The following is a 24,019-nucleotide window of genomic DNA, read 5'->3' on the forward strand; positions in this document are numbered from 1 at the left end:
GAGTAAAATGTTTCATCACCAGTCTGTTTTTGTTTTCTTTGAAGGATTTGAACTTGTAAAAATAGATTAAAAAAAATGTCAAGCAACAATAACTTTATTCTTCGTGCAGAATGCAAAGGACACATTGATCAATGTCGTACTGTGTGTGCTAATCCTCTTGTTGATGGAGGTATCATTACAGGATCATTAGATTGTACTGTAAAGACGTTTACTCCGAATCCTAACTATCGGGAAGAGCAAGCTAATTTTGAAAATACCATGTTTGATGGAGAAGAGTTAATCAAAGCAAAGAAACAAAGTGAATACCAATGCACAATTACAATGGTTGGTCATGAGAAGTTTATTACATCGGTAGATTTTCTTTCGGATCACTACGCTGTTTCTGGATCACATGATAAATCATTGATTGTTTGGAATTTGGTGGATGGTAGCCCAGTGAAGAGATTTACAGATGCTCATTCCAATGCTATCAGCTGTTTGACTGTCGATAAATATACTGGTTTGATCATTTCGGGATCATGGGATAAGTAAGTGGTGGTCTATGAGCGTTGATTTGTCATCTTATTTAATGGTGAAACAAAAATTTGATTCTTTCCGATGACGGTGATTTTGATTTGGATCACTATTCATCTACTACTCCTACTTTGGCGTTGCTTTGTTTTATGAAAATCAACAACACTAACAAACACAGAACCGCAAAATGTTGGAACCTAGGAAATGATGTACCTGTGTATGAGTTGAAAGGACACCAACAAAACGTTTTATGTACATTGGCAGTTTCTAATGGATTGATTATTACAGGAAGTGGAGATGGAAGCATTAAATTTTGGGAGAATGGTAAAAACATTCGTACAATTGATGCTGCACATAGTTGTAAGTGTTTGATCAATGATTGGAGTCATTAATCATTGCCAATTTTTCATGTCAAATACTAGCTTGTGTGAGATCCTTGAAGGAGTTGCCAAACATTGGTTTTGTGTCTGCTTCCAATGATGGTACAGTCAAAACCTGGACCTTGCATGGTGATTGTATTGCTCAAATTCAAGCTCACAACACACTCGTGTACTCTGTTGAGCTTACTCCATCAGGAGAAATGTTGACTGCTAGTGAGGATAAAACTGTGAAAGTTTGGAACAATGGTAGTCTCATTCAAACCATTGAACATCCAGGATGTGTTTGGCAAGTTGTTGCACTTCCGAATGGTGACATTGCTGTAGGTGTTTTATTTTCTGATTGTTTTGTTTTACTGAATACTTTTTCTCAATCATTCACAGACTGCTTGTTCTGACGGAGTTGCACGAGTTTTTACAAGAAAATTAGAAAAAGCAGCCAATCCAGAAATTATTCAAGCTTTTAACGACAATATTGCAAACTCCAAGATCAAGAAGAGCGGAGTTGATCCAACCAAATTACCCACAGAACTTGTCTTGAATTCAACAAAAGGAACAAGTGATGGAGAAATTAAGCTTGTCAACAATAATGGAATTCCAGAAGCCTATTCATGGAGTGCAGCTCAACAAAAGTGGGAAAGAGTCGGTGAGGTGACAGAGGGTCCTGGTGTCGGCGATGGATTTGCACAAAAAACATATCACAATGGTAAAATGTACGACTATGTATTTGACGTAGAATTAGAGCATGGAAGTGGTCTGAGAAACTTTAAATTACCTTTCAATAAGGGAGATAATCCATACTTTGCAGCTCAACAATTTATTTGGGATAATGATCTTTCTCAAAATTATTTGGATCAAATTGCAAAATTCATAATGGACAATACTGACATACATGAAGAAACTCCACCTCAGTTTATGACTGGCGATCCATTTACTGGACATCAAAGAGAGACGTTTGTTGCCAAACGTCCAGGAACTCAAACTAAACCAAAGGACACAACTCCAGTAAGCTCTCCTTTTGCTCAAGAACAACAACAATATCAAAAAGAATTGGAAGAAAGAGAAAGACAAAAAAATGTCAAACACTTCCCTGGTAATGTTAAAATCTTCGATCAAGCAAACTATGATGGTATTCTCCGTAAATTGAACGAATTCAATGACGCCATTAAGAATTCTGAAAATAGCTCCCTCGCTCTCACCAAAGAGGAAGCAGGATCACTTTCACAACTTTGCTCCACGTTGAAGGCAGGTCAAGGTGAAAAAGTGACAACAAGCCACATTGTTGTTGTCGAGAAAATCCTCCAATGGCCCATTGATAAGATATTCCCTGGTGTCGATCTTTTTAGATTACTAATTCTCACTAATCCTGCTGCAAACTTTTACTCTGAGCAATACAAGAATGGATCGAACATCCTCACCAAGATTGTCACCTTATGCTTTAATCCAACAACTACGTACACTGCTTTAAAGATGCTTGCTTTTAGAGCTCTTGCCAATATGTTCCACACTTCCCAACTCAAGTTCATCATTTCCAAACATGCACAAATTGTTGTTGATAATGCATCCAAGATGGTTGAATTGGATAATGCAAATATGAGAGCTGCCTACTCATACTTTATACTGAATACTTCTGTTTCCTTGTACACCAACACACAATCAGATGCTCTCAAAGAGAAACTTTTAACATTGGCATGTCAAGCCATTCCAAACGAAACAGATACTAATATTTTATACGATCTTCTAGTTGCTGTAGGAACCTTGTTAACTGGAGCAAGTGAATCAGTCAAGGCTGTAGCCAAGCAACAGCAACAAATATTTACACAAAAGACTGCCAATCCCAACGCAAAAATTGCAGCATGTGCCTTCCAGATTGTCTCATTGCTTTCTCAAAAATAAAGTTGTGACCAAAGTAAAGGTCTGATCGATCGTCTTGGATCCCCATTCGGAATGACATGAAAGTTGGTCTTCATTTGTTTTTTACTCGATTCTGCTAGGGAGCTGGTATTCTCCAAGTCTTTTTACAGTTTTCGAATCATTATCGCTCTTTCTTGTTTCTCCCATGCCTTCGTAAAGAGAAGATCTGAAATCAAACAAAGCAGCCAGTTTGAACATGCTATCCACAGAAGGAGTATCAATTGTGTTAATACCTTGTGTTAAAATGTCAACAGCCTCTTCTAATGTTGATGCATTGAGTGCCTTAGTTAAATAGAGCACATGATTTTTAGGATATTTTTCAAGTAATTCTTCAACAAGGTTATCAAGGTCAGAATAAGAATATTTACAATGATGTCCTGGGCCTTGTTGAATCCATCGATGAATATTACAGGCCTTTTCTGCTTGCATCTTTTCTAGTGTTTCTGGGTTTTTAGCAAACGACAGTACGGCATCACAATCCTTGACAGCCGAAGCATACATAGTAAGCCTGCTAAAGAGATTCATCCTATTTTCATAAACTAATACATATTTCCGACTGTATTCAATACCTTTGGATAAATACTTGAGAGCTTCATGATCAGTTGAGAATTGTAAAGCACAACATCCCATATTGTTAAAACACAACGCTTTTCCCATTGAGAGGAGTTTTGAGAGCTGAGAGACAGATAGAAAATGAAAGACATTGTTTTTAGCACTATTCTCTAGAAAATCAATGGCGCTCTGAAATGTGTTAATTGCCTCTTTTTCGATTTCTAAATCCATCATCACACAGCCCTGATTAAATATTGCAAAAAAAGGTGAGAAAACGTCAAATAAATTATACATCGTAGTGGCACATTGATTCGAAAGCTTGAAAGTATTTTCATAAAATCTTAAAATTTGCTCTTTTGGAACGTGATACGCTTGTTCATAGAGATCACGAGATTTTGTAAAATTTTGTTCAACCTCACATGTATATCCTTCACACAAGAGCGACCAAAATGGGTGGCCTTTGCAGACAAATTTTGTAATATTAATTGCTCGTTGCATCTCTTTTGGATTGCTTGTTTGGAAATAAATTAACGCTCTTTTATAATAGGCCTCTAATTATTTCAAGTGAAAGAAATGAGTGGATGATGATGGACATTAATCATAATAATATTTTAAAGAAATAATGACAATCGTACATTGCCTTTCAATCCACTTCAATGCACCTACCTGGCTGATACGGAAATAAATTAATTGCTTTTATCAGTTCATCGTGAGCAAGCTTAAAATTCCTTTCAAACCGATATGAATCAACTTTGATCATAATTTTTCGGTAGATTAATCCTGTATTATAGATGTACTGTTCAGTCCACAATGACGAAGCATCCTTCGGAATACCGGGAATCAATGACCCAAATTCCAAGACTGGAGGAATATTCAAATTTAAATCATCGTCATCATCATCAGTTTTGTTTTCCTCTTCATTATTATTCTGCTGATCATCAAACAATGGTAGGTCATGTTCGGAGTCTACAGATGATAGTGATGAATGAGTCAATGGAGAAGAATTCTCCTCTTGAATGGAATCTTCATCATGGTGATTCATTTTTTTTGAATTTCAAAAGTTAATAGATATACTACTTAATCTGGTTCGTTTATGAAGCTTGACTACAAATGGACATTTATGGAAAGAACAATCGATCTCTTAATAGATCTCTTTGATGATGTCCAGAGCTGTCATCTAGATGTGTGTTTTCATCGATTCCGCCAAAAAATTTTGTAAATAACGCTAAAAATGTTTACAATTATTTTCAAAGATGAAAAAAATGAGCCCAAACTCGACAAGTGTCGACAATGTATTGAGAATTGGAATACGTAAGCAACAATGTGCTCTCGTCGTTGAATATACAAAGATCAATAGTAAGGGAAAGAGGGAATTGAGGCATCGGAGAGTGTATTTGGAAGATTATATTGTAAAGAATTATCCAGAACTGGACGAAGAGGAAATTGTGAAAAATATAAAACAACATGTATTATTTAAACATCATCATGAGCTGTTTGAGCCTATTCCCAATCATCAAATAGATAAAATGGTCCGACAATTAGTAGACCACACCACAAAATCATTCTTACCTCCGGAACCACAATCAAAGTCTCAGCCTCAAAAAACAAACAATATCATCAACAATCAACCAAAACAAAAACCAACAGAAGTTATAGAAGAGGAAGACATTGAAGAGGAAGATTTTGATCAGTTTGACGAAGATGAAGACGACTTTAAAAGCCAGGACCTTAACAAACTGGACGATCAATCTCTCAGGAAGGTCAAAGCAAAAATGGATGAAAATTTCAAACAGCTAAAACCAGGCGATAAAGGTTATGTTTATGATAAGCAAGTAGACTTTGACTCTGTCCCAAAGGTACAGTCGTCATGGGACGATTAATAATATCCAATTCGATCCAACCTGTGTCTCACTCAAGACATTTCCAAAATTTACAAAAATGCAGAATCAACATCTTCGCCAACAAGCCCTCAACCTGTATGTTTTTCAGCCAATCCGTTCCGATGATTGACAATGTACATTCAAAGATACAAACGATTTCTTGCCATGATTCCTCACTACCCAGGAGAAGAAAGCCCACAAGTATTGAAAGCTCGTTTGAAGAAAGCCTTTCTTGCAAATAAATCCGATATGAGCGAAGAAGATTTAAGAAATCAACTTGCGAGAGGAGAGTATATTTTGAAAGAAGTGGAGGCACTGATTCGGTTGAAAAAGTATCGAACACTGGATAAGAGATATTCTGCCCATCGTCAAGAGCATGATGACGAGCGAATTGATATCTTTTTCTTAACACAAATGAAGATCGGAAATAATTTGATAAAAAAGGAATTTGTGTTCTTCGAATAATAATTATTGTTAATTTTCATGAAATCTAGCGTACTAAGCAAATTACATGTTGCACTATTTACAAAACCTAGATCAATATTAAGCCAAACATAACTAATCAATGTGACCTAGTATTCAACTTCTCCATACTCTGCACTCTCCAACCATGCCAATCTAGCTTGAACAAGATCTTCTCCTTTCAAGTCAATCAAAGCCTTCAATGGTCTTCCTTTCATAGTCAAAACCTTATCCTCCTCTTGGGTCCATATTCTGCTTTTTTCATTCTCTGTGAGCTCCACAGAGTCATCCAATAAACGAGCAGCAAGTTTAGGATCTCCACTGCATGCGTAGAGAGCATGAGCAACAAGATCAGACGATTTTTGCGTCTCTGCAGTCAATTTTTCAATTAACTTTTCTGCATATAAGGTTTCTTCATCTTTTTCTCTGCTACTGGAAGAGCTTGCACGCTGTCTTGTTGGAGTTGAGGACGATGATTTGGGAGATTTTCGAGGAGTTGACGAAGTGCTTGATTTTCCTGCTGGTGATTTTTTGGGAGTTGAGAAGTGTCTGGCATTAAAATCTTCAATCTCATTGGATAATCTTCTAATCTCACTCAACTGAGCTGCTCGTTTACGTTGTGCTTCTATCTCTATTTCTTCCGCCATAAGTTCCTTTAGTCTCAAAATTTCATCTTTAAATGGAAGTAGCTTTTGGTTATCTGCTTCCTCTGTTTCCATCATTTCTGTTTCAGTTTGTTTATAGACACCTGTTCTATAATAATGTTTCTTAATGCCTTTGGCTTGGCCTTCTCTACCATCCAGAATTTTGGACATCAATTCGAACACTTTCTTGTTAACAACCTTAGGAACATCACCATAAATGTCGAGAACCACACGTTTCACAAGTCGATCTTCATCAGGGGTAAAATTCTTGGCTCTCTTTCTAGAGCTTGGTGGTGAGGTCATCCTGTCACTTTCATCTTCTATCACTGGAACACGATACGACGATGTTGTTGGAAGATAAGAGACTTTTCTCTTTGGAGTTTTTGCTGCAGGCTCCTCGTGTTGCTCTTCTTCACTTGGCTCATAATCTTGATCGTTTTCATCATCACTGGATGCAGCGGTTTTCTTTTTTCTTTTTCTAGTTCTTGGCGGATGAGTTAATTCTGGTGAATCTTCGTCTTGTTGTGTTTGCAATACATGATCATTCATGGCTTCATCTTCTGCCGTTTGATCTTGTTCTTCTCGAGATGATAATCCGAGAACGGGAGACAATGGTTCTTGTGCCGAAGAGCTTGTTACCTTTGATGATTCCTCCTCGCCTGCCGATTGTGTTGATTGATCAGCAGCAGCAACATTCTTAATGCTGCTTGAAGCCTTCCGCTTCTGGGCAGTTTTTGACTTTCTCTTCTTCAGTCCTTTAAATACAGGAGGAGGCATTTAATGTGTTTCTCGTGAGAAGAAGGTAGATTATGTCGATGATGATAAGCCTCTTTAAATCCGAGCACTTTGGTGATTGAGTGTAAGAGCGCCTCGCAGAAGAAAATATTATGTAAAATATTTTTTGTTGGGTTCGGAATTTTTGGGATTGGGCTTAACATCACCAAACCCCAAGAAATAACAATACCACGGATAGATTTAAATAATAATAATTGTGATCGGATGGTTTGAGATTAATCAAATGTACATCATTCAATTATACAAAGAAGTAACTCGATGAAATCAAACATTTCGTGGTGATGTTAAAAACTCGATCTCCTATTGAAATTTCAGATCTGAAATTTATTTATCGGCATCATCGTACATTTTGCAGTCTTGAGATACACTTCATTAAGAATTCACGCTTGTGATAATGATGATGACTTTTAAAAATCTCAAAGTCCCAAAACAAGCTCCGAGCTTCCATCATCAAAAAAATGAAAATTCAACCTTTGATTTTTCTGATGATGGTGAGCCTTCCACTGCTCATCATGATGATGATCTCTTCTTCAAGAAATTCAAATCATCCAATGGGTAGTAATAGTTCTGGAAATTCAGAACACTCACTATCATCAATTTTTGTACACGCTCAATATACTCCGAACCCTATTTTGTACGAAATTTCAACCCGTCCTTGGCTCTATGAGCTCTCTCAAAAGTACGGCTACAAGATCAGACTCAATAACATTCCCATGCAAGAATTTCAAAATTTGAAGCAATTAGGAGTTCAGTATGTGTGGTTGATGGGAATTTGGACGATTGGTGATTACGGAAGATGTCGTGCTACAGATTTATCCATGAGAGCTACTGATTATTCTCTCAATTTACCTGATTATCAGATGGAGGATATTATTGGTAGTCCTTATCAAGTATTGCAATATACTGTCAATCAGCTGGAGATTGGTACAGATAATGATTTGATTAATTTGAGACAAAAATTGAATGCCATGGGACTTAAACTCATGTTAGATTTTGTTCCAAATCACTCTGCTGTGGATAATCCAAATGTGTGGCAAAACTCTTCACTGTATGTGTTGAATCCTCCCTCTGTTTCTCCACCTTATGATGCTTATTCTTATTTGCCTAATGGAGTTGCATATGGAAAGGATGGTTACTTCCCTGCATGGTAAGTTTTTGGTGTGTGACAGTCGTCCAAGTGAATATGTATATTTTTATGCATTACTCAACCATAATTTTCAATTTGGAAAGGACTGATACGGCTCAATTTAACTATTGGAATCCTCAAACTAGAACACTTCAATTGACAAATTTAATGAAAGTTGCAAGTATGGCTGATGGTATTCGATGTGACATGGCCATGCTACTTTTGAACTCTCAAATTAATAGAATTTGGGCAGCTCAATTAAGTGAACGAGGATATTATCAACCAAACACAGAATTCTGGGAGTGGGCTATTTCAGCCGTAAAACAAAAATATCCAAACACAATCTTTATGGCAGAATGTTATTGGGGACTCAACTCTCAACTTCAACAATTGGGCTTTGATTTTACTTATGATAAGGATTTATATGATGCACTCACTGCCAGTAGCAACACCAAAAATATTCACAATTACCTGTCACAACAATTAATTCAATATGTTTCCCATAGTGCTCACTTTGTAGAAAATCATGATCAGTAAGTATTCAAATGATTATTCAAAATACTCATATTTAACAATATTTCCAAATTTACACAACATATGTTTCCATATTTACACCACATTTCAAACAACGCATCTTGTTGTGACATTTTACAGAGCAAGAGCTGTTGCAAACTTTGGAAGCTTAGCCAGAGCAAATGCTGCCTGCGCCATTTCTTTCTCAATCCCTGGACTCAAATTTTCATATTTTGGTCAATGGATTGGTAAAAAGAATCCACTCGTGGTTCAACTCAGACGCAGCACCTCAGAACCCGTCCAACCAACAGCTGTTCAATTCTACACTACATTCATTCCACTTGTTTCCAATTTCACAACTCCAGATGCCATTTTCTCATACAAAACAGTAAGCCAAAGCTCAGCTGCTTACAGAGTTTTTGCATTCCATTGGAGACTTCCAAATTCAGGAGTGAGTTATTTGGTAACCGTGAATTATAGTGAAAACCAAGGCAGTGGAGCCATTGTTTTGGATGACGTTCCAAATGTTGCTGGTGACGTTCCATTTGTAGATGTAATGAATGGAAACACCACATACATGAGAAATGCTCAACAAGTCAGAACAAGTGGATTGTTTGTTGTCTTGTCCAGCTATCAGGTGCAAATTTTCAAATATTCGTCTGTGACTCCTTCGCTAATCAAAAGAATTTAATTTGAAATTAAAATTATTTATTCCGATAAATCAGCATTCTTTTTTAAAATTGAATTATTAATCCATAGCTTAACAATTTCATTTTCCTTCTGAACGTCTAAAAGCTTCTGCAGTTCTAAATTGTTCTTGTTTTTGAAGTTGTTGTAATTCGCTTCTAATGTCTCTTTTAGGGAGGCTTATTGCCATAAATACATTTCAAATTAAATTAAAATATTAATAATTCAATTATTTAGCAATTAAAGCTGATTGGAGGTATCACTTACTAAACAGGAGCTGCAACAGCGCCTATCATAAGGCCCAATCCAAGCACTGACAGTGTGGCTAATCTTTTCCCTGGATGTCTGTTCCGAAATAGAAAAATTAAATTAATCATCAGTTGAATGTTTTTCAAATGATCAAATCACCCAACAATTTTAATCACACCCGATCGGCACACTGTTGTTATCAACTCGGAAAATGCTTTGACTGAAAGATAAACCCACCTCCAAATTTCTTCAATCGTTTTCCACAAAGACATTTTTTTGAATGAATTTCCTTGACGATCTTTTTTAATTCGGATCCTTGTTTTAGTTTCCATTCAGAATTTCTTTCAGATTTGCTGTTCTCTCTCTTAAACTATGTCTGACTTCTCTATCTGCACCATCCTTTCAATGATCATCATCTTCCTCCTCATCACTATCATCTAGGAATATTTGTAATGCTTCCTCTTTCACACGAGATCCTTTACTCAGAGCAACACCAAAAAAGTCATCTTCACTTCCACTCCTGCCAGAAGAACTCTTTTCAAAATCTTTGAGAGAGGTCGAGAAATTTTTCATCATTTCATCCTTCGCCAAGTCACTCTTCAAACTCACAATCAATACATCTCCATCGCTGATATTGATTCTCTTCATGAGATGGATTTCTTTGTTTGTGACGGTGTCTTTAGGTGATGCAGAAGTTTCTCCACTAGTTGTGGATGGTTGTGTTGGTTCTTTTGTTTCATGACTTGCTTCATCCAATTCAATCCTAATGATTCTTGTATCATTGAAACTATATTTGGAAATGATCATGTCGTTTTCATTAAAATTCAATTCAGCCATTTCTAATATTCCTTTTTTGAAAGAATCCAAATGGTCCCACTCGCTAATGGTTTGAGCATCAATGACAAGCTCTTTAGCAGGTGAATATAAAAATTGTGATCCTGTTGAAGATTTTTCTCTCGTTCTAACTATGACATGAACTGGAGGAGGAATAATTTTCTTCTTGCCTTTTGTCTTGGCACGTTTTTTGGAGGTTTGAGATGGTAGATCGAGTGGTTGTTGTTGAATTTGCTCTTCCTGATTTTTTCGAATCTCAGATTCATTGAGAATTTTAACAGCAATGACTTTGGTGTCTTTCCATCGAAGCTTTTCCAATGTCTTGTTCAAATGGAAAGTGTCAGTATAAACTTTGGTCATTCGTTTGAAACCTCCCGAGAAAGAACAATCTCTAATTTGTAGTTGTGAAATGTTTGAAATGTTTTTAAAGACATTCACTCGTTTCAATAAACATTGTTTAACAAAAGCTAGAGTACAGTTTTCAGAAACAGTTAATGTCGCACAATACTCAAGATATTCCTCATTTTCATTTCTGTCATGTGTCAATAAAAAGAACATGAATAATTTGTGATATTCCGTAATTTACGTATTCATCAGAAGGATAATCAATACTTACAAGATCTTGTCTGAAGAAGTTTTTGGAGGAAAATCTTTCACTAAATTCACCAATACTTTGACTTGTCCAATAAGAGGAGCTCTTCCTAATTCTACAAATAAAACATTATCATTTTGCTCAATAAGAAGAGTGGACAAAAGAGTTTCTTCATCTTTGACCACTTGGCCTGAATGTCCATTTTGACTTGTTCTGAATCTGAAATTGTGAATGTTATCGTATTCCCAGTTGTCCTTCTTAAATCGTTGGCTTAATTTTGTTTTACTGTTATTATAGTCACCAAGTTTGCAAAGTGGTTCTATTGTAATATTAAAGTGACACAAAAACTTACCATTGCTTCAGGGTAATATCTTGCTCTAATTTCATCACAAAGGAATTACGAGTATCGAAGGCGATTTTTTCATTTGTTTGTTCTTCATAGATTGGGTCTTGTGGTACAATCTCAATAAATTGAATCTCCACATCCTTTTCAGATTGGAGGTGAATGACAACGTCTAATCTATCGCCGTCACCAATATCCAGCTTGGTTAAAGGAGAGTCATTATTATTTTCTTCAAAAAAGCTCTTTTTTTGCTTTCTAACAAGAACACATTTTCTAATCCAAGCATCCCCTTCAGAGCTCAATTTGTCGAAAATTTTGGATTTGCTAGAGAACATTTCGTGAAGAATCTTTTTCTTGAGCGCAAACAAGGTACTTGACAGATCGATATGAATTAATTTCTCTCGATCAGCAAATTTCACAATTACTAAATCCCCACGATCCTCGTCTGATTTGTTGGAAGAGTCGATATTTTGATTTTTTGTGACCTGTGCAAGCTCTTGGGCCTCTTCATACAACATTTCAACATAGGATACATCATTTGACTCATATTCAAGACTAATAGATGTGAATCCGTTCAGGTGATAAAGCATTTTGGTATCAAGATTGCTTACACGCTTTGGTTTACCATTGGAGTAGTTGAAAAAAACTCGCAAAGGAATTTCACATGAAAAGCGCTGTTTTGCTTGTTCAATTAATTCTCTCAATGTTGAGGAGACGGTAAAATCTAATCTTACAATCTTGGTGTCACAAAATGTTTCATAAAGTGTAATTTCAGTCGAGGAAGTAGGATTTTGGATCTGAAATCTAGTATCAGCAGCGGTTGGTGTTGCAAAAGAGTCCACTAATATATACAAGTATTTTGTATCTTGCTTGCAGTATTGTCTAATCAATATTTCATCATCATCAGCGTGCCTTGGAAGTTCAGATCCAACCGTATACTTATTTCCATCCTTTTCCATAATATACAGAGTAACGTTGTCAAACGAGTCTGCGAATTTTTCCTTGACTAATTGGTAAAACTCATTCACTGATGTGTCATAATGGAAAGAAAAAGTTCTGTACAATTTACCAATTTCATCAAAGTTGGAGGCAACCAGAGATGAGTTATCAACAGAGAAAAATCTTGGTAAATAAACGAGAGCGGAGCCAGTGTTTTGTTTTTCCGTATTGGCTTGTCGACTCATGTCATGTTGTTGTGTTTGATATTCTCGTAAAATTTGAATGTGCTCATTTTCTTTTTCAATTTCTTGTTCAAAATATGAAGGTAAAGAAAAATTAATGAAAGTTTCAGTGAGAGACTTCTTCTTGTAGACCAGCATGTAAGCAGATGCTCCCTTTCCACCAAAATATTTTGGAATTTCTTCTTTGGGGTCAATTTGATAAACTCTTTCATCATTAAACTCAAACCAATGTTGATCGTCACTAACTTCAAAGCGTGACGATTTCTTCTTGTTTTGCTTTTCATTCTTTCTTGATTCTTCATTTTCAATTGTGGTCTTTCCTTCACCTAAAAAATCTCTTGCAAAACAATAGTAGTGGCCTGCATAAGGACTTCCCGAATGGATAATCACAGAGACAAGTTCATACTCTTCTCTGTTGTAAGTTGAGGGATTTTCTGTAAATGGAGTCATGTCCAAGGTTGCTTCAAAAGTCATTTCTTTCTTCACCTTAATTCTTGATTCAGTATTCCAGTCATATGAAAATCGAGTAAGACTGAAAAATAATATAGGCGGTAGTTGTCGAATGGTAGTGCTCCTTAAAGCCAAATCAACGCATTTCTGACAATTTGAGCAATGATATTTGTTATTTCCTTCAAATCTTTCAACTTCTGTATATTTTTCCAAGCTTTCTTTTAAGCTATTCTCAACAGTTACTGTCAAGTCATAAAAGTCTTCCTCAATACAGCTTATATTTCCACACGCTTGGCATACGATTTTGTTGACAATCTTTCCTGCACATGTATTCTTAATAAAGTTGTCAATTTTCATCTTTGAAAGTTTTGTCTCTAATGCTTGAAAGAAAACTCTGCTGAGCTCTTGGATGTCATGTTGCATGGAGACATGTCTCGATTTCCAACCAAATGCATCTGTCAACTCTACTGTTTCGATCGATGGCTTTTCAATTTTTGCCATGTATGAAAACAATTTCTGCATGACAAATAGCAAGTTTGGCTGTTTTTGTTTCTTGGCCTTTTTCTTCTTGATCGTTTTTTTAGAACTTGTTGAAATCTGAGATGTGACACTTTCATCAACGACTGGAATGTTGTTATCAAACAAAGACCCCATCACGATTCCATCACTGTTGTCAAATGTTACTAGAGAGGAATTATCAGAATATACTAAGGACTGTTGACGTTCTTGTTCTTCGAATAGCCACAGAATCATACTTTCTTGAGCTCGACTATTGACTTCGGTATCTGATGTATCGGAAGGCTCAACAAATTTATGAAAAGCCTTGTTGATCAGTGTTGCTTCAAATCCCATATCCAATAACTGAAAATAAAAAGGAAAAGTCGAAAAATCAATTTCTACATCTTCATACTCGTCCACTGATGGTTTTTTTGACGAAGATGAGCCTGATGATCTTTCATAATATTTTGCGAGATCCAGATTTAAGAAACTGGCTCTCATTTGGGGAATCATGTACAAAGTCTGAATTAAGGAGTTCAGATAGCATGTGGAGGCTCTGTACGTTAATTATGTGATGATCACAAAAATTATTAATATATATTGATATTAATAATTCCGCAAAACAACAATGGTTGATATATCAATAATCAATTCATTGGTTGTTAAATAAAACATACTGATTCCGAAGTCCGACAAAATTAGAGGCTTGTCTTTTCAAATTGTCTATGGATGATAAGAGTTGATGATAATTTCTTCCTTCCTTGCTTGTTCCTCCATTCGATGATGAAGATGATCCTTGTTGCAACAACAGCTCTTGATCTTGAGCAAACATGTCCCCGAAAAGTTCACTCATTTTATTAAATTTATCTTTACAAGAGTGAGTCTGTTGAACTTGTCTTTGGTTTATTATTAGCAAAGTTTGGCTATTTGAACAAGACGGTATGTTCAGGTTTGAAGGGGTTTGAGGATTTACAAAGGCAACTTTGCACACAAAGTAATTTTATTGTTTCAATTTTATGTTTGAATTTTTGCAGTTTCAAAGGACGCATTTACAGGGAGTTCAATGTTTTTAAGGTACATTTTGAGGATGTTTTTGGAGAAAGAGTTGAATAAAAATTGTTACACTTCTTGAGGTTGATTGTTTGAGTGCAAGTTCTTTTCCGAGTGGGTGGTCACTTTTTCATTTGATGTTAGTTCAGTTTGGTTAGATTCAAAGATTGAGTTCCATAAATATGATATTGGTTGAGCAAAGCAAGAGAAGCATGACATGGATTCATAGTACTGAGCTGCTTCTTCATTCTCTTCGTAGATTTGATTCGCTGACTTGCCAAGAGACGGAATTTCACCCAGAGAAATTTCATGAAAATGTTCTTCATCTATTTGAATTTGTTCCTCAAGCACAATTCCAACTGTAGATCCTCGTAAGGGCCCGTTAATAGGAATTATTTGTTTGATTGCAGGAGGAGCGTTCAGTTGTTCATCTTCGTCTTCTTCCTCAAATGTTACAACCGATGTATTTACAATAGATTTGATGTTGTTTGGATGATATTGAATTTCAGCCGTAGTAGTAGTCACAGAGGATCCTTGCCATACAAATGTAGTGTGTTCTTCCTCGCTATTGTTGTTGTTATTAGTGGTTGTTGTTGTAGTTGTTGTCACCACATCCACCGTAATTTGAATTGGGGTATTGGAAGTTAAATCTCCCTCACTAGTATTCGAAAATATTTGAATTTGTGTCGTCAAATGATCACCACTGGATGTTGTTGAATTATTTGAACTGATCATTGAATTTGAGCTGGGAGAAGAACCACTGATTATTGTTGTTGTTGTATTGATTGCATCTAACTGTTCTTCTACCATGGTGGTGGTTGTATCAACAGTGTGATGATCATTGCTACTATTATTTAGTGCTGAATTGAATCCTTCTTCATACGAATAAAACGGAGTATCCTCCGCAAATGAATCGGAAGCATCATGCTTTCCTCGACCAAGTTTTGATAAGTGAGAGAATATTTTGAATTCTTCATCATCGAGAATCTTTCCAATCGTTGTATTTCCGATTGGGTTCAATTCAGAACCTGTTGACGTTGTTGAAGTATTATTGTCCTGGCTATTATTATTCAAATTATTATTATTTGGGTCATTGAATACTACTTGTATGGAAGAAGGAGATTTTGGTGAAGAAATTCTTTGATTTGCTGTTGTAGTTGTTGTTGGGTTTTTACTTTCATCCAAGGCAGTAAATTCAACTGCTCCATCGACAAGAGGAGATGTTACAGACAATCTTCCTTCACTTATTTGATGAGGAAAATTATTTGAAATTGCTGATGGTGGAACAATGTTCAATTCTGCATGTTCCGTCATCTCTTATAAAAAAGTTTGTAGCAGTAATATCTTCAGTTGTTTTTATGCAACCTGTTCAGTTATAGTCCGATCAAAACAAAATTAGTGCAGGTAATTTTTTTCTTTTATTTTTAGAAATGTTGTAAACTGTACACCAGTTCGGATAATTAGAAGAGGAGACGCAGTCATTGAGGATCTTCTTTGAGCTTTATAAAGTTGCAACCTCGATGGAAATCATATCTAATACAAAATAAAACACCACTTCGTTATCCATATCTTTCAAAAAATTGTGTCAACACAAAGTTGATGAACTCAGAACTATCTGGATTTTATACAAAAAAGAAAAAATATCCTCAATGTCTCATGAATGAAGAAAACGATTCAAGGTTGTGTACCTACTCCTACAAAAACGGGCAAGGCAGACGCTTCAATTATTCACATCACACTGATGGCTATTTTTACTTTCATATTGAGAGCTCTCACACCGTGGCAAAGACCAGGTTCCGTTGAAACTCCACAAACACATTGAAATGTTTGAAGGAAGGAGAAAAGAGAAAATGTGTCAAAGCTCCTTATAATCCACTACAACCACAAAAGAAATCAAAAAGTCGTTAAATCATGCTAATTGACTTTTGGGATGTCCATAATAAAAATTTTGGACGAAGATTGAACTTTTGAAACAACTAATATATAAAGTATGACTCATATTTGAATAGGGAACGGAATATTAGACTTTGAGGTTGTTCATTCACCAAACCCAAAATACACGAAATTAAATATTTTCGTAAAGTAAGAAATGAACAAGGCCTTCGATTTTTACAGAACTTGATGTCTCTTTATTATAATATGTCTATCATCTTTTGCAGCCAGGTCTTCACAATCATTTAATTCATAGAGGTTTCCTATCCAATGTGATCATGTGACCGTATGGGACGCCATAGATCAATAGCGAATCGAGAGAAGGTGACAAAAATGATGTTCGAGTCGTAATGTGGTACCTTCTCTACAAGCGGAAAATCAGGCCCCTGTGGCCTCAGGCTGAATGACAGGAACAGTTCTCGAATCGGGTGATTTTGTTTCAAGAGTTGAATTGGGTGGAAGATAGGTCGCAAATGATTCAATTTTAGGACAACATGGCTATTCATTAGGTTCTGCAGAATGTGAGGCTTCCTTCATCGCGATGTGCATCTCTAAAGAGGACTATGAAGCACGACCCTACAATTATCCATAGAAGTGCTTTTAAGAGTTGAAATGATCAATTAAGGAGCTAAATCTAATCTTGTGAAAGAGGATACAAAATTATTTCAGTATCTCTCGAAGTACTAGTAATTTCCTTCACCACTCATTTCCTCTTCGTCTTCTGAGCTAGAAGGAATATCTTTACCAAACTCATCATTGATCACCACACGAACCCAACCTGTTTGAATATCTTTTTGCAATGCTTTATCGACAGCACCAACATTGGAGGATGTAGAAACAACGTCAACACAGAAAAATCCTGGATGAAACGAAATTAGAACCCCCTCAATCTCATCAATTTGTCTTCAATGGCGATTTCAATAGGATCGAATTCATCACCACATACTTACTCTATCCTCTGTAAAAATTGTTTTTGTATGCTCAATTTACAGTTTCCTTCTTTATCAGTTTTAAAATATTGCTTTGCAGTAGAGCTCGTACTCATGTTTGTATCCATTTCAATGGTTTCTAACGCTCGTTTTGTTTCCGGTGAATAATCAAGAAATCTCAAGTATTGATCTCTCATTTCCGAAGAGAGAGCTGTTTCTTGGGAGGATGTAGTCGTCGTGGCTGCTATTCTCCACTCTTCCTCAGAAAGACCCATATTCTTGGAAAGTAATCGAACCTTGTTTTGCTGCATTTTTTTTCTTCTGTCGCTTTCAAAAAAATCTAATTAGTTTATTGTTAGCACCACTGGTGCTGGTAAATCCGTGAGGATTGGGGTTTGTTTTTGAATTGGTTTTTTAAACCTTGAGTTTTCATAATACTTGGTGTGACATTTACCAACTAGTAGGGTGAGAATTGTTTGGATTTCAGGCCAATTTTGGTAAATATTTGGTAAATTTTTAAAGTTGGGCATTTGAGTATCTCGAATCATTACTCCGTCATGATGAATAATGAAAACTTTCCTTCTTTCACAGTATCTTGATTCTTGATAATCGTTGAGGATACATTGCATTGATGTAATATCTAGGAATTTAGTGTAGAAAAAATCCCTAAAGCATTGAGTATTAGGGCAATAGTATATGAAATGTTTTAGAGTTCCGGGGCATTTACAGTGAGCGCATTGTCTTTCCTTATGTTGTTTGATATGGTTGCTTGTTAAGTTTCTCCAGATTGACCACTTAGTATTTGTGTCAATTTTAGATTTGATGAATTTTAGATTGATAGATGACCAGTTCTTGGTAAGGTGTAGACTGGAATTATCTCTATCAAATTGGCTAAACATTACATCATATCTTTTCTTTTGTATGGATTTTTTGATGTCGAAAATAATGGTATTAGATGTGGCAAGGATGGTTTGGTTCGAAAATAGCTTCTTAATGTCAAAATAGTTGTGCTCTTGAGCTCCTTTCTTAGCTAATTCGTCAGCTTTGATGTTTCCTTTGTTGACATGACCTTTAACTTTGATTAGTTGAATATTTAGATTGGATTGTTGAATGACCTGTTGATATTCATGCTTGAAGCAGTTAAAAATTCCGTTATAGGCTTTGTTTTTCAAAACGTGGATGGATATTTCACTATCTGTGTGAATTTTTGCCTTAGATTTAGGTGGAAGTATCTTTAGTGATGTGAGTATTGCTGATAATTCAGCAACGTTATGTGAGTATTCGCTGTTAATTTTGTATGAGAAATCTTGGGTTTCTTGGGAATTGTTAACTTTGGCGGTAAAGCCGAAACCTGTTGAGTTGTTGAGATTTGATCCGTCAGTGTAAATAGTAAAATTCTTTCCTTTGAGTTTTGGAAAGATTTCGTCATTGTTAAATTGTTGAGGTCTGATCTTGTATTTCTTCATTGATCTGTTCATTTCCTTAAAAATCGAATTTTCGTGTTTGATTCCTTCTGAATATACTTCTCTAAGAAGTTCATTATCATTGTTAATAAGATACAGGGCTGTTTTGATTCGAATTTCATCTGCAAAGATATCGAATCTTGGAATACCAAGTCCGCCATAGGTGATTGGGAGGTGAAAATAGTTTGTTGGACTAGCATTATGCATGAAAATTTTCTTTCTTATTGCTTTTCTTACTTCAATGTTAATTCTATCAACAAGTGATTCAGGAATGTAATTTGTTCGTAAAATGTGTGTAAATAAGCTAGTGCATTTGGCAAAAATTACTTTCTTAATGTTTGTTATCTCCATTCTTTTCAGTGGAATATATTTGAGTGAGAGTTGAAATTGGAGGATTCTTTTTTCAATATCTTCATTTAAAGTAGAGTCATCCCAAGGATAGTGTCCAAGTACTCGAAGGTTTTTGAATCTTGGTATAATAGTACCGTCTATCATTGGCTTCATTTTGCTTTTAGTTGGGAGAGTGGTTGCCATGGATTTTGAAGGATTAATTTTTAGACTTAATTGGCCGAGCCATTTAGAGATATTATCAAGTCTTTCGTTATAATTGCAGTATCTGTTTGAAACTAAATTAATGTCATCAGCAAAGCAGAGCAAACCAATATCGTTAATATTAAGCTTGGTTGGTTTGATTGAAATTTTCCATTGTTGTATGCATTTGTCAATGATGAGTTGAGTAATACAATCATATATAAGAGGAGCTAAAGGGCATCCTTGTGGTATTCCTCTTGTTTTTGTGAATGGTCTAGAGAGATGGTGATCAATTTCTAGCTGTAATATTTGACTCTTGTATGAGTTTAGTATAAAAGTTTTCAACTCATCTGGAAACTTACAATGAGTGAGAGCTTTTTCAATGATATGATCTTCAACGGAATCATAGGCGCCTTCGATGTCTAAGTTTACCAAAAGGAATGACGACTTGTTCTTTTTGGCTAGAGATGAAAGTAATAATCCGTGATTCATTGTGTTTCTGTGTGAAATAAATGCTTGTTGCCTTAAGTTGATGTGTTTGGAAGCCCATTGTCTTAATTCGTATGCAATTATGTTGAAAAGTATTCTGTAATATATTGGGAGAATGGTTATGGGTCTAATATCATTTAGTTTTTGAATGTCTCTTTTAGGGAGTAATTTAACCCAACCAGATTTCCATTCTTCAGGGATATTACCTTGTTGAATGCAGTTTTCAAATTGGTCAGCAATAAGTTGTAGATGTTCGTCTTTGAGATTACGTATAATTTGGAAGGATATTGAGTCTAGACCGGGTGTGTTGGATTTCATTCTCGATATCGCCTCTTTAATTGTTTTAAGGCTTATTTGTGGTATTTTCGGTCCTTTCTTGACGGTTGATGGTGGATTTTCAAAGTCTGATGATTTGGATACTGAGGTAAATTTTGTTTCAAAATGATGCACAATTTCTTCTTCAGAGAATTGGATATTTTTCCAATCTATTGATTTTTCTTTTAGATGTTTGTCAAACTGGTAAATCATTGAGCTGTCATGTTTGTTGAAATTTTCACTTAGTTTTGCTTTGATATCAGCTCCAGTTTCCTTGTATAGTACTTTGATATTATTTCTTAGTTTTTCAATTTCCTCGATATTTTGACCTTTTCCTTGTGTTACAAGATGGAGGAGTTCTATTTCTTTGGTTTTGATTTCTTTCTTATTGATTGTGTTAATGTATTTGAGATTGGTCTTATCGTCTTTGAAAGAAAATTTGTTAACCATTTCTGATATGTCTTTCTGAAGTGCATCAAATGAATCATAGTGTGATTCGTTCAATGTTGTTGAGATTTGATTCATATCTTTCCTAGAGATGAAGTTTCTCCAACAATAGTCTGTTTCGAGCTCAATGTCAATATAGAACGGTAGATGATCATTTTTGGATATTGGTGGCAAAATAACTTCTCTGATTATTCTGATGTTGTTAGAAACGAAGATATGATCAGGTCGTGATTTTTGAACTGAGTTGATGACTTTTCTGACGTATGTGTAATTCTCTGGGATGATTAGTTCTTTGAGTTGGAAACACTCAATAAGTTCTTTCCATTCTTTTTCTCTCGAATTTTGTGGTTTCCTTGTGTTGATATTGAAATCTCCTAGCACAATGTTGAATTCATTTTCACATTTTAGTAGAAGGTGAATAATAATGTTGATTATTTCATCATCATCTTCACCATCAGATGAAGCATAAACCGTAATGATGTTAATAGGTTTGTTTCTAGAGAAAAACCTTGTCCATTGAAGTTTTCCTTGTATTAGATTTTCGTTGGATATGAATCGTTTTCTTTTGTTGTTAAGAATATGGAAGAGAGCTGTTCCCTTTTGAGCTTTTCTTGCTCCAAATAGTGAATTAAAGAAGATACTTCCATTCCCTTTGTTATAGGCTTCTTTTTGATCTTCATATGTTTTTAAGTGTGTTTCAGTAATTGACATGATTTGGATGTTATGATTGTAGCACATCCCTTTGATTTCATTTGTCAATATTTCTTTTGTGGCTGTCTTTATGAGCCCGTTGCAGTTAAAACAGCCAATTTTCAAATTACATTTTGGTGACTTAATTGTTCTTATTTCCAAGAGGTTTATCACCTCTTCTAGGTTCTACTATATCTTCTTCTTCGTCATATTCCATTTCATCATCACTATTTTCATTTGGTTTTGGGTGATAAGATTCATTATCTTCATCTTCTACATCATCCTTGGATTCATGAATTAATTGATGGTACGGTTTTGTCAAATGTAATTCAATATTTTCCATTTTGGAAGCTATTTCGTTGAGTTTTTCAAAAATGGTCTGTATGGATTTTGTGTGGTCTGTTAGTGTATTGGTGATGTTTTGTATTTGTTTAGAATGTGATTCCAGTTTGATTGAGTTTTCAGTACATTCTACTTGAAGTGATTTGTGATTCTTTTCTAATGCTGAGAGGTCATTATTGAATTGGAAATTATTGGTTGCACCAGTCACTTCGTTTTCTTGTTGTTTTTTGAATTTTTCTACCAAATATTTGGTTGTAGATATGAGTTTTTTTGAGGTTGGTTTTGTGCCATTTGGTGGAGTGATACTTGTTGGGAATTTTGTAATTTTTTCCAATTCTGCAACATTAGTTGCTTTGTAATTGGCTATATAATAATGCTCTCCAGGGCGATATGGGCTAGGTTTGTTAATAATCTCTAAGTGGTTTGATTGGAAGACACAGTTGCTTTTTTCCACCATCTTTTGTATCGCAGTTTTGATATCTTTCTCTGTGTAGAGGGATGAAAAATTGCAAGAGCAGTTAAGCTTAGATTCTGTTATGATCTGGTCAATGGATCGGTATTCAGAATATTTCCTTGCCATAAAATATTCTTTATCTTCAAGAGATTCAACTGCTATTCTGATTTTATAAAGCTTTTGGACTCTGTCATAACTGGTATTAGTTTCTTTAACTCCATTAGTTCTTTTCCAAAAATTTTTGATAATGTGGTAGTATACTTCATCATCTCGTCATATGATGAAGTATGATATTTGAGGGTGTGTTCAGCTGGTGAGAAATTCATAGGAGTCACAACGTATTTGAATGGACTGGAGTCTCTTGTTGATTGTGAGTTTAAAATTCCCAAGGTTGATACATAATCTTCATGATTGTTACAGACAAGTTGGAGTACGTGCGTCTTGTCGTTAGGTATGTACCATGATGTAAGTTTTTCTTTGACTGCATCTGTAATAAATTCAGTGATGTCTGAGTCGATATGCTTACTGAGGTAAATAGATACACAGTGAGAATAGTTAATTGTTTTAGCTCTTTTAGCAGGAGGGTACATGGTTGTTGTTGTATTGTAGGATTTGATTTGCGGAGTTTTTTTTGTTGGATCAAATGTAATGTTCTTGGCTGTCTTGGCTATTTGCAAGTATGACGATTGCGATTCATTCAGGTTGAAGCTGGTGTTGATAGGTGGGCTCTTAGATTGAAGCTGGGGTTGACTTTGGGGCTTTGAAGTTGTTTCAATTGGTTTGATGAGGTTTGTGCTTGTTTCAATTGGTTTGGTGAGGTTTGTGTTGGTGATGAAGTTTGTTGTCTTATTTTGATTGTTGATTTTCGATTTGTTTGTTGGATGTGTAATATTTTTGATTTTAGATATTTGGTTTGATGGTCCATCAGTTCGATAAGGATGTGCAGGGGATGGAGTTTGTTCTATGAGTGTTGTTTTTGGAGGAAGAGGTTGTTTAGGTTTAATTGGTTGGTTGCTGTCGGAGACTAATTTAACTGACTTTACCTTTTGTTTCCGATTATTGATGTGGTTAGATAATCCGTCCAATGTTTTTGAGAAATTCTCAATATGTTTAAAGATGATTCCGAAAGCTTCTGAGTGGGTCATCAATGTTTGGTTGATACTATTCATTACAACGTCTTCGTTTGTGTTCATTTTTTTTGCGTCGGTCGCTTTCAAAAAAATGCCGTAACTGGTCTTGTGGTGGCTGACGAAAGTTAGTTTCTACGCCTTTAACTCGAGGTGCCTGCGAGAGATACCCAAGTCTCCTACGGGAACACTTGAACGTGTTGTATTACAAGAATACAATGTGTTGTTACAATTTTTGACAAAGCCACAATGTAGACAGGGTGATCGATATTATGGCAAGCCGGCAACTGTCTTGCAAATGAATCGAGTCGAGATACTATTAAAGAAACCATCAATGATGGTGGTCATAGGCTCGACAACCTTCCTGCGGGGTAAAGGTAGATTCTCGGTATCGACGATGTACGGGCTATGGTGGGGGTGGCGAGTAATGAGCAATCGCCGGGGAGCCTGAATGAACAAGCAGCGTCATGATACACATATAAGATTCGGAGATGTTTCTGGATTCAACGAAGGTCTATGGGACCTGTGATTTGAATCTATATAGCTTAGGGATTTGCGTGCCTACTCTATGAGATCAGTGTTGAGATGAACCTGTTATGGGAATTCTGGGGGTGGTCCGTGCTATTCACTGAAATACGGC

General features: G+C 35.7%; 12 protein-coding genes across 12 annotated transcripts; 3 read left to right on the forward strand and 9 right to left on the reverse strand.

The window, feature by feature from the left end:
- Positions 1 to 75: 75 nt before the first annotated feature.
- Positions 76 to 2,786, forward strand: FDP41_008927 (uncharacterized protein; the record flags this gene model as incomplete). The annotated part of the gene is made up of 4 exons (XM_044712831.1): positions 76 to 527; positions 692 to 873; positions 936 to 1,213; positions 1,275 to 2,786. The coding sequence occupies 4 exons, from the start codon at positions 76 to 78 to the stop codon at positions 2,784 to 2,786; spliced, it is 2,424 nt and encodes an 807-aa protein (XP_044557392.1).
- An 81-nt stretch (positions 2,787 to 2,867) lies between these two features.
- FDP41_008928 (uncharacterized protein) lies at positions 2,868 to 4,398 on the reverse strand (the record flags this gene model as incomplete). The annotated part of the gene is made up of 2 exons (XM_044712832.1): positions 2,868 to 3,907; positions 4,023 to 4,398. The coding sequence occupies 2 exons, from the start codon at positions 4,396 to 4,398 to the stop codon at positions 2,868 to 2,870; spliced, it is 1,416 nt and encodes a 471-aa protein (XP_044557393.1).
- A 220-nt stretch (positions 4,399 to 4,618) lies between these two features.
- FDP41_008929 (uncharacterized protein) lies at positions 4,619 to 5,701 on the forward strand (the record flags this gene model as incomplete). The annotated part of the gene is made up of 3 exons (XM_044712833.1): positions 4,619 to 5,212; positions 5,274 to 5,332; positions 5,383 to 5,701. The coding sequence occupies 3 exons, from the start codon at positions 4,619 to 4,621 to the stop codon at positions 5,699 to 5,701; spliced, it is 972 nt and encodes a 323-aa protein (XP_044557394.1).
- Positions 5,702 to 5,808: 107 nt separating this feature from the next.
- On the reverse strand, positions 5,809 to 7,119 carry FDP41_008930 (uncharacterized protein; the record flags this gene model as incomplete). The annotated part of the gene is made up of 1 exon (XM_044712835.1): positions 5,809 to 7,119. The coding sequence occupies one exon, from the start codon at positions 7,117 to 7,119 to the stop codon at positions 5,809 to 5,811; it is 1,311 nt and encodes a 436-aa protein (XP_044557395.1).
- A 530-nt stretch (positions 7,120 to 7,649) lies between these two features.
- Positions 7,650 to 9,467, forward strand: FDP41_008931 (uncharacterized protein; the record flags this gene model as incomplete). The annotated part of the gene is made up of 3 exons (XM_044712836.1): positions 7,650 to 8,284; positions 8,368 to 8,796; positions 8,918 to 9,467. The coding sequence occupies 3 exons, from the start codon at positions 7,650 to 7,652 to the stop codon at positions 9,465 to 9,467; spliced, it is 1,614 nt and encodes a 537-aa protein (XP_044557396.1).
- A 78-nt stretch (positions 9,468 to 9,545) lies between these two features.
- Positions 9,546 to 9,984, reverse strand: FDP41_008932 (uncharacterized protein; the record flags this gene model as incomplete). Its single annotated transcript, XM_044712837.1, has 3 exons — positions 9,546 to 9,642; positions 9,731 to 9,808; positions 9,950 to 9,984. The coding sequence occupies 3 exons, from the start codon at positions 9,982 to 9,984 to the stop codon at positions 9,546 to 9,548; spliced, it is 210 nt and encodes a 69-aa protein (XP_044557397.1).
- Positions 9,985 to 10,114: 130 nt separating this feature from the next.
- Positions 10,115 to 14,463, reverse strand: FDP41_008933 (uncharacterized protein; the record flags this gene model as incomplete). The annotated part of the gene is made up of 4 exons (XM_044712838.1): positions 10,115 to 11,078; positions 11,163 to 11,423; positions 11,491 to 14,166; positions 14,288 to 14,463. The coding sequence occupies 4 exons, from the start codon at positions 14,461 to 14,463 to the stop codon at positions 10,115 to 10,117; spliced, it is 4,077 nt and encodes a 1,358-aa protein (XP_044557398.1).
- Positions 14,464 to 14,729: 266 nt separating this feature from the next.
- Positions 14,730 to 15,974, reverse strand: FDP41_008934 (uncharacterized protein; the record flags this gene model as incomplete). The annotated part of the gene is made up of 1 exon (XM_044712839.1): positions 14,730 to 15,974. The coding sequence occupies one exon, from the start codon at positions 15,972 to 15,974 to the stop codon at positions 14,730 to 14,732; it is 1,245 nt and encodes a 414-aa protein (XP_044557399.1).
- A 1,301-nt stretch (positions 15,975 to 17,275) lies between these two features.
- Positions 17,276 to 17,832, reverse strand: FDP41_008935 (uncharacterized protein; the record flags this gene model as incomplete). Its single annotated transcript, XM_044712840.1, has 2 exons — positions 17,276 to 17,495; positions 17,543 to 17,832. 2 exons carry the CDS (start codon positions 17,830 to 17,832, stop codon positions 17,276 to 17,278), a joined length of 510 nt encoding a protein of 169 aa, XP_044557400.1.
- A 33-nt stretch (positions 17,833 to 17,865) lies between these two features.
- Positions 17,866 to 21,477, reverse strand: FDP41_008936 (uncharacterized protein; the record flags this gene model as incomplete). The annotated part of the gene is made up of 1 exon (XM_044712841.1): positions 17,866 to 21,477. The coding sequence occupies one exon, from the start codon at positions 21,475 to 21,477 to the stop codon at positions 17,866 to 17,868; it is 3,612 nt and encodes a 1,203-aa protein (XP_044557401.1).
- A 121-nt stretch (positions 21,478 to 21,598) lies between these two features.
- FDP41_008937 (uncharacterized protein) lies at positions 21,599 to 22,255 on the reverse strand (the record flags this gene model as incomplete). The annotated part of the gene is made up of 1 exon (XM_044712842.1): positions 21,599 to 22,255. The coding sequence occupies one exon, from the start codon at positions 22,253 to 22,255 to the stop codon at positions 21,599 to 21,601; it is 657 nt and encodes a 218-aa protein (XP_044557402.1).
- Positions 22,256 to 22,410: 155 nt separating this feature from the next.
- FDP41_008938 (uncharacterized protein) lies at positions 22,411 to 23,445 on the reverse strand (the record flags this gene model as incomplete). The annotated part of the gene is made up of 1 exon (XM_044712843.1): positions 22,411 to 23,445. One exon carries the CDS (start codon positions 23,443 to 23,445, stop codon positions 22,411 to 22,413), a length of 1,035 nt encoding a protein of 344 aa, XP_044557403.1.
- Between the last annotated feature and the right edge of the window lie 574 nt (positions 23,446 to 24,019).

This window comes from Naegleria fowleri (assembly GCF_008403515.1).
Source record: "Naegleria fowleri strain ATCC 30894 chromosome Unknown tig66, whole genome shotgun sequence".
In the NCBI taxonomy this organism is placed as follows: Eukaryota; Heterolobosea; class Eutetramitea; order Acrasida; family Naegleriidae; genus Naegleria; species Naegleria fowleri.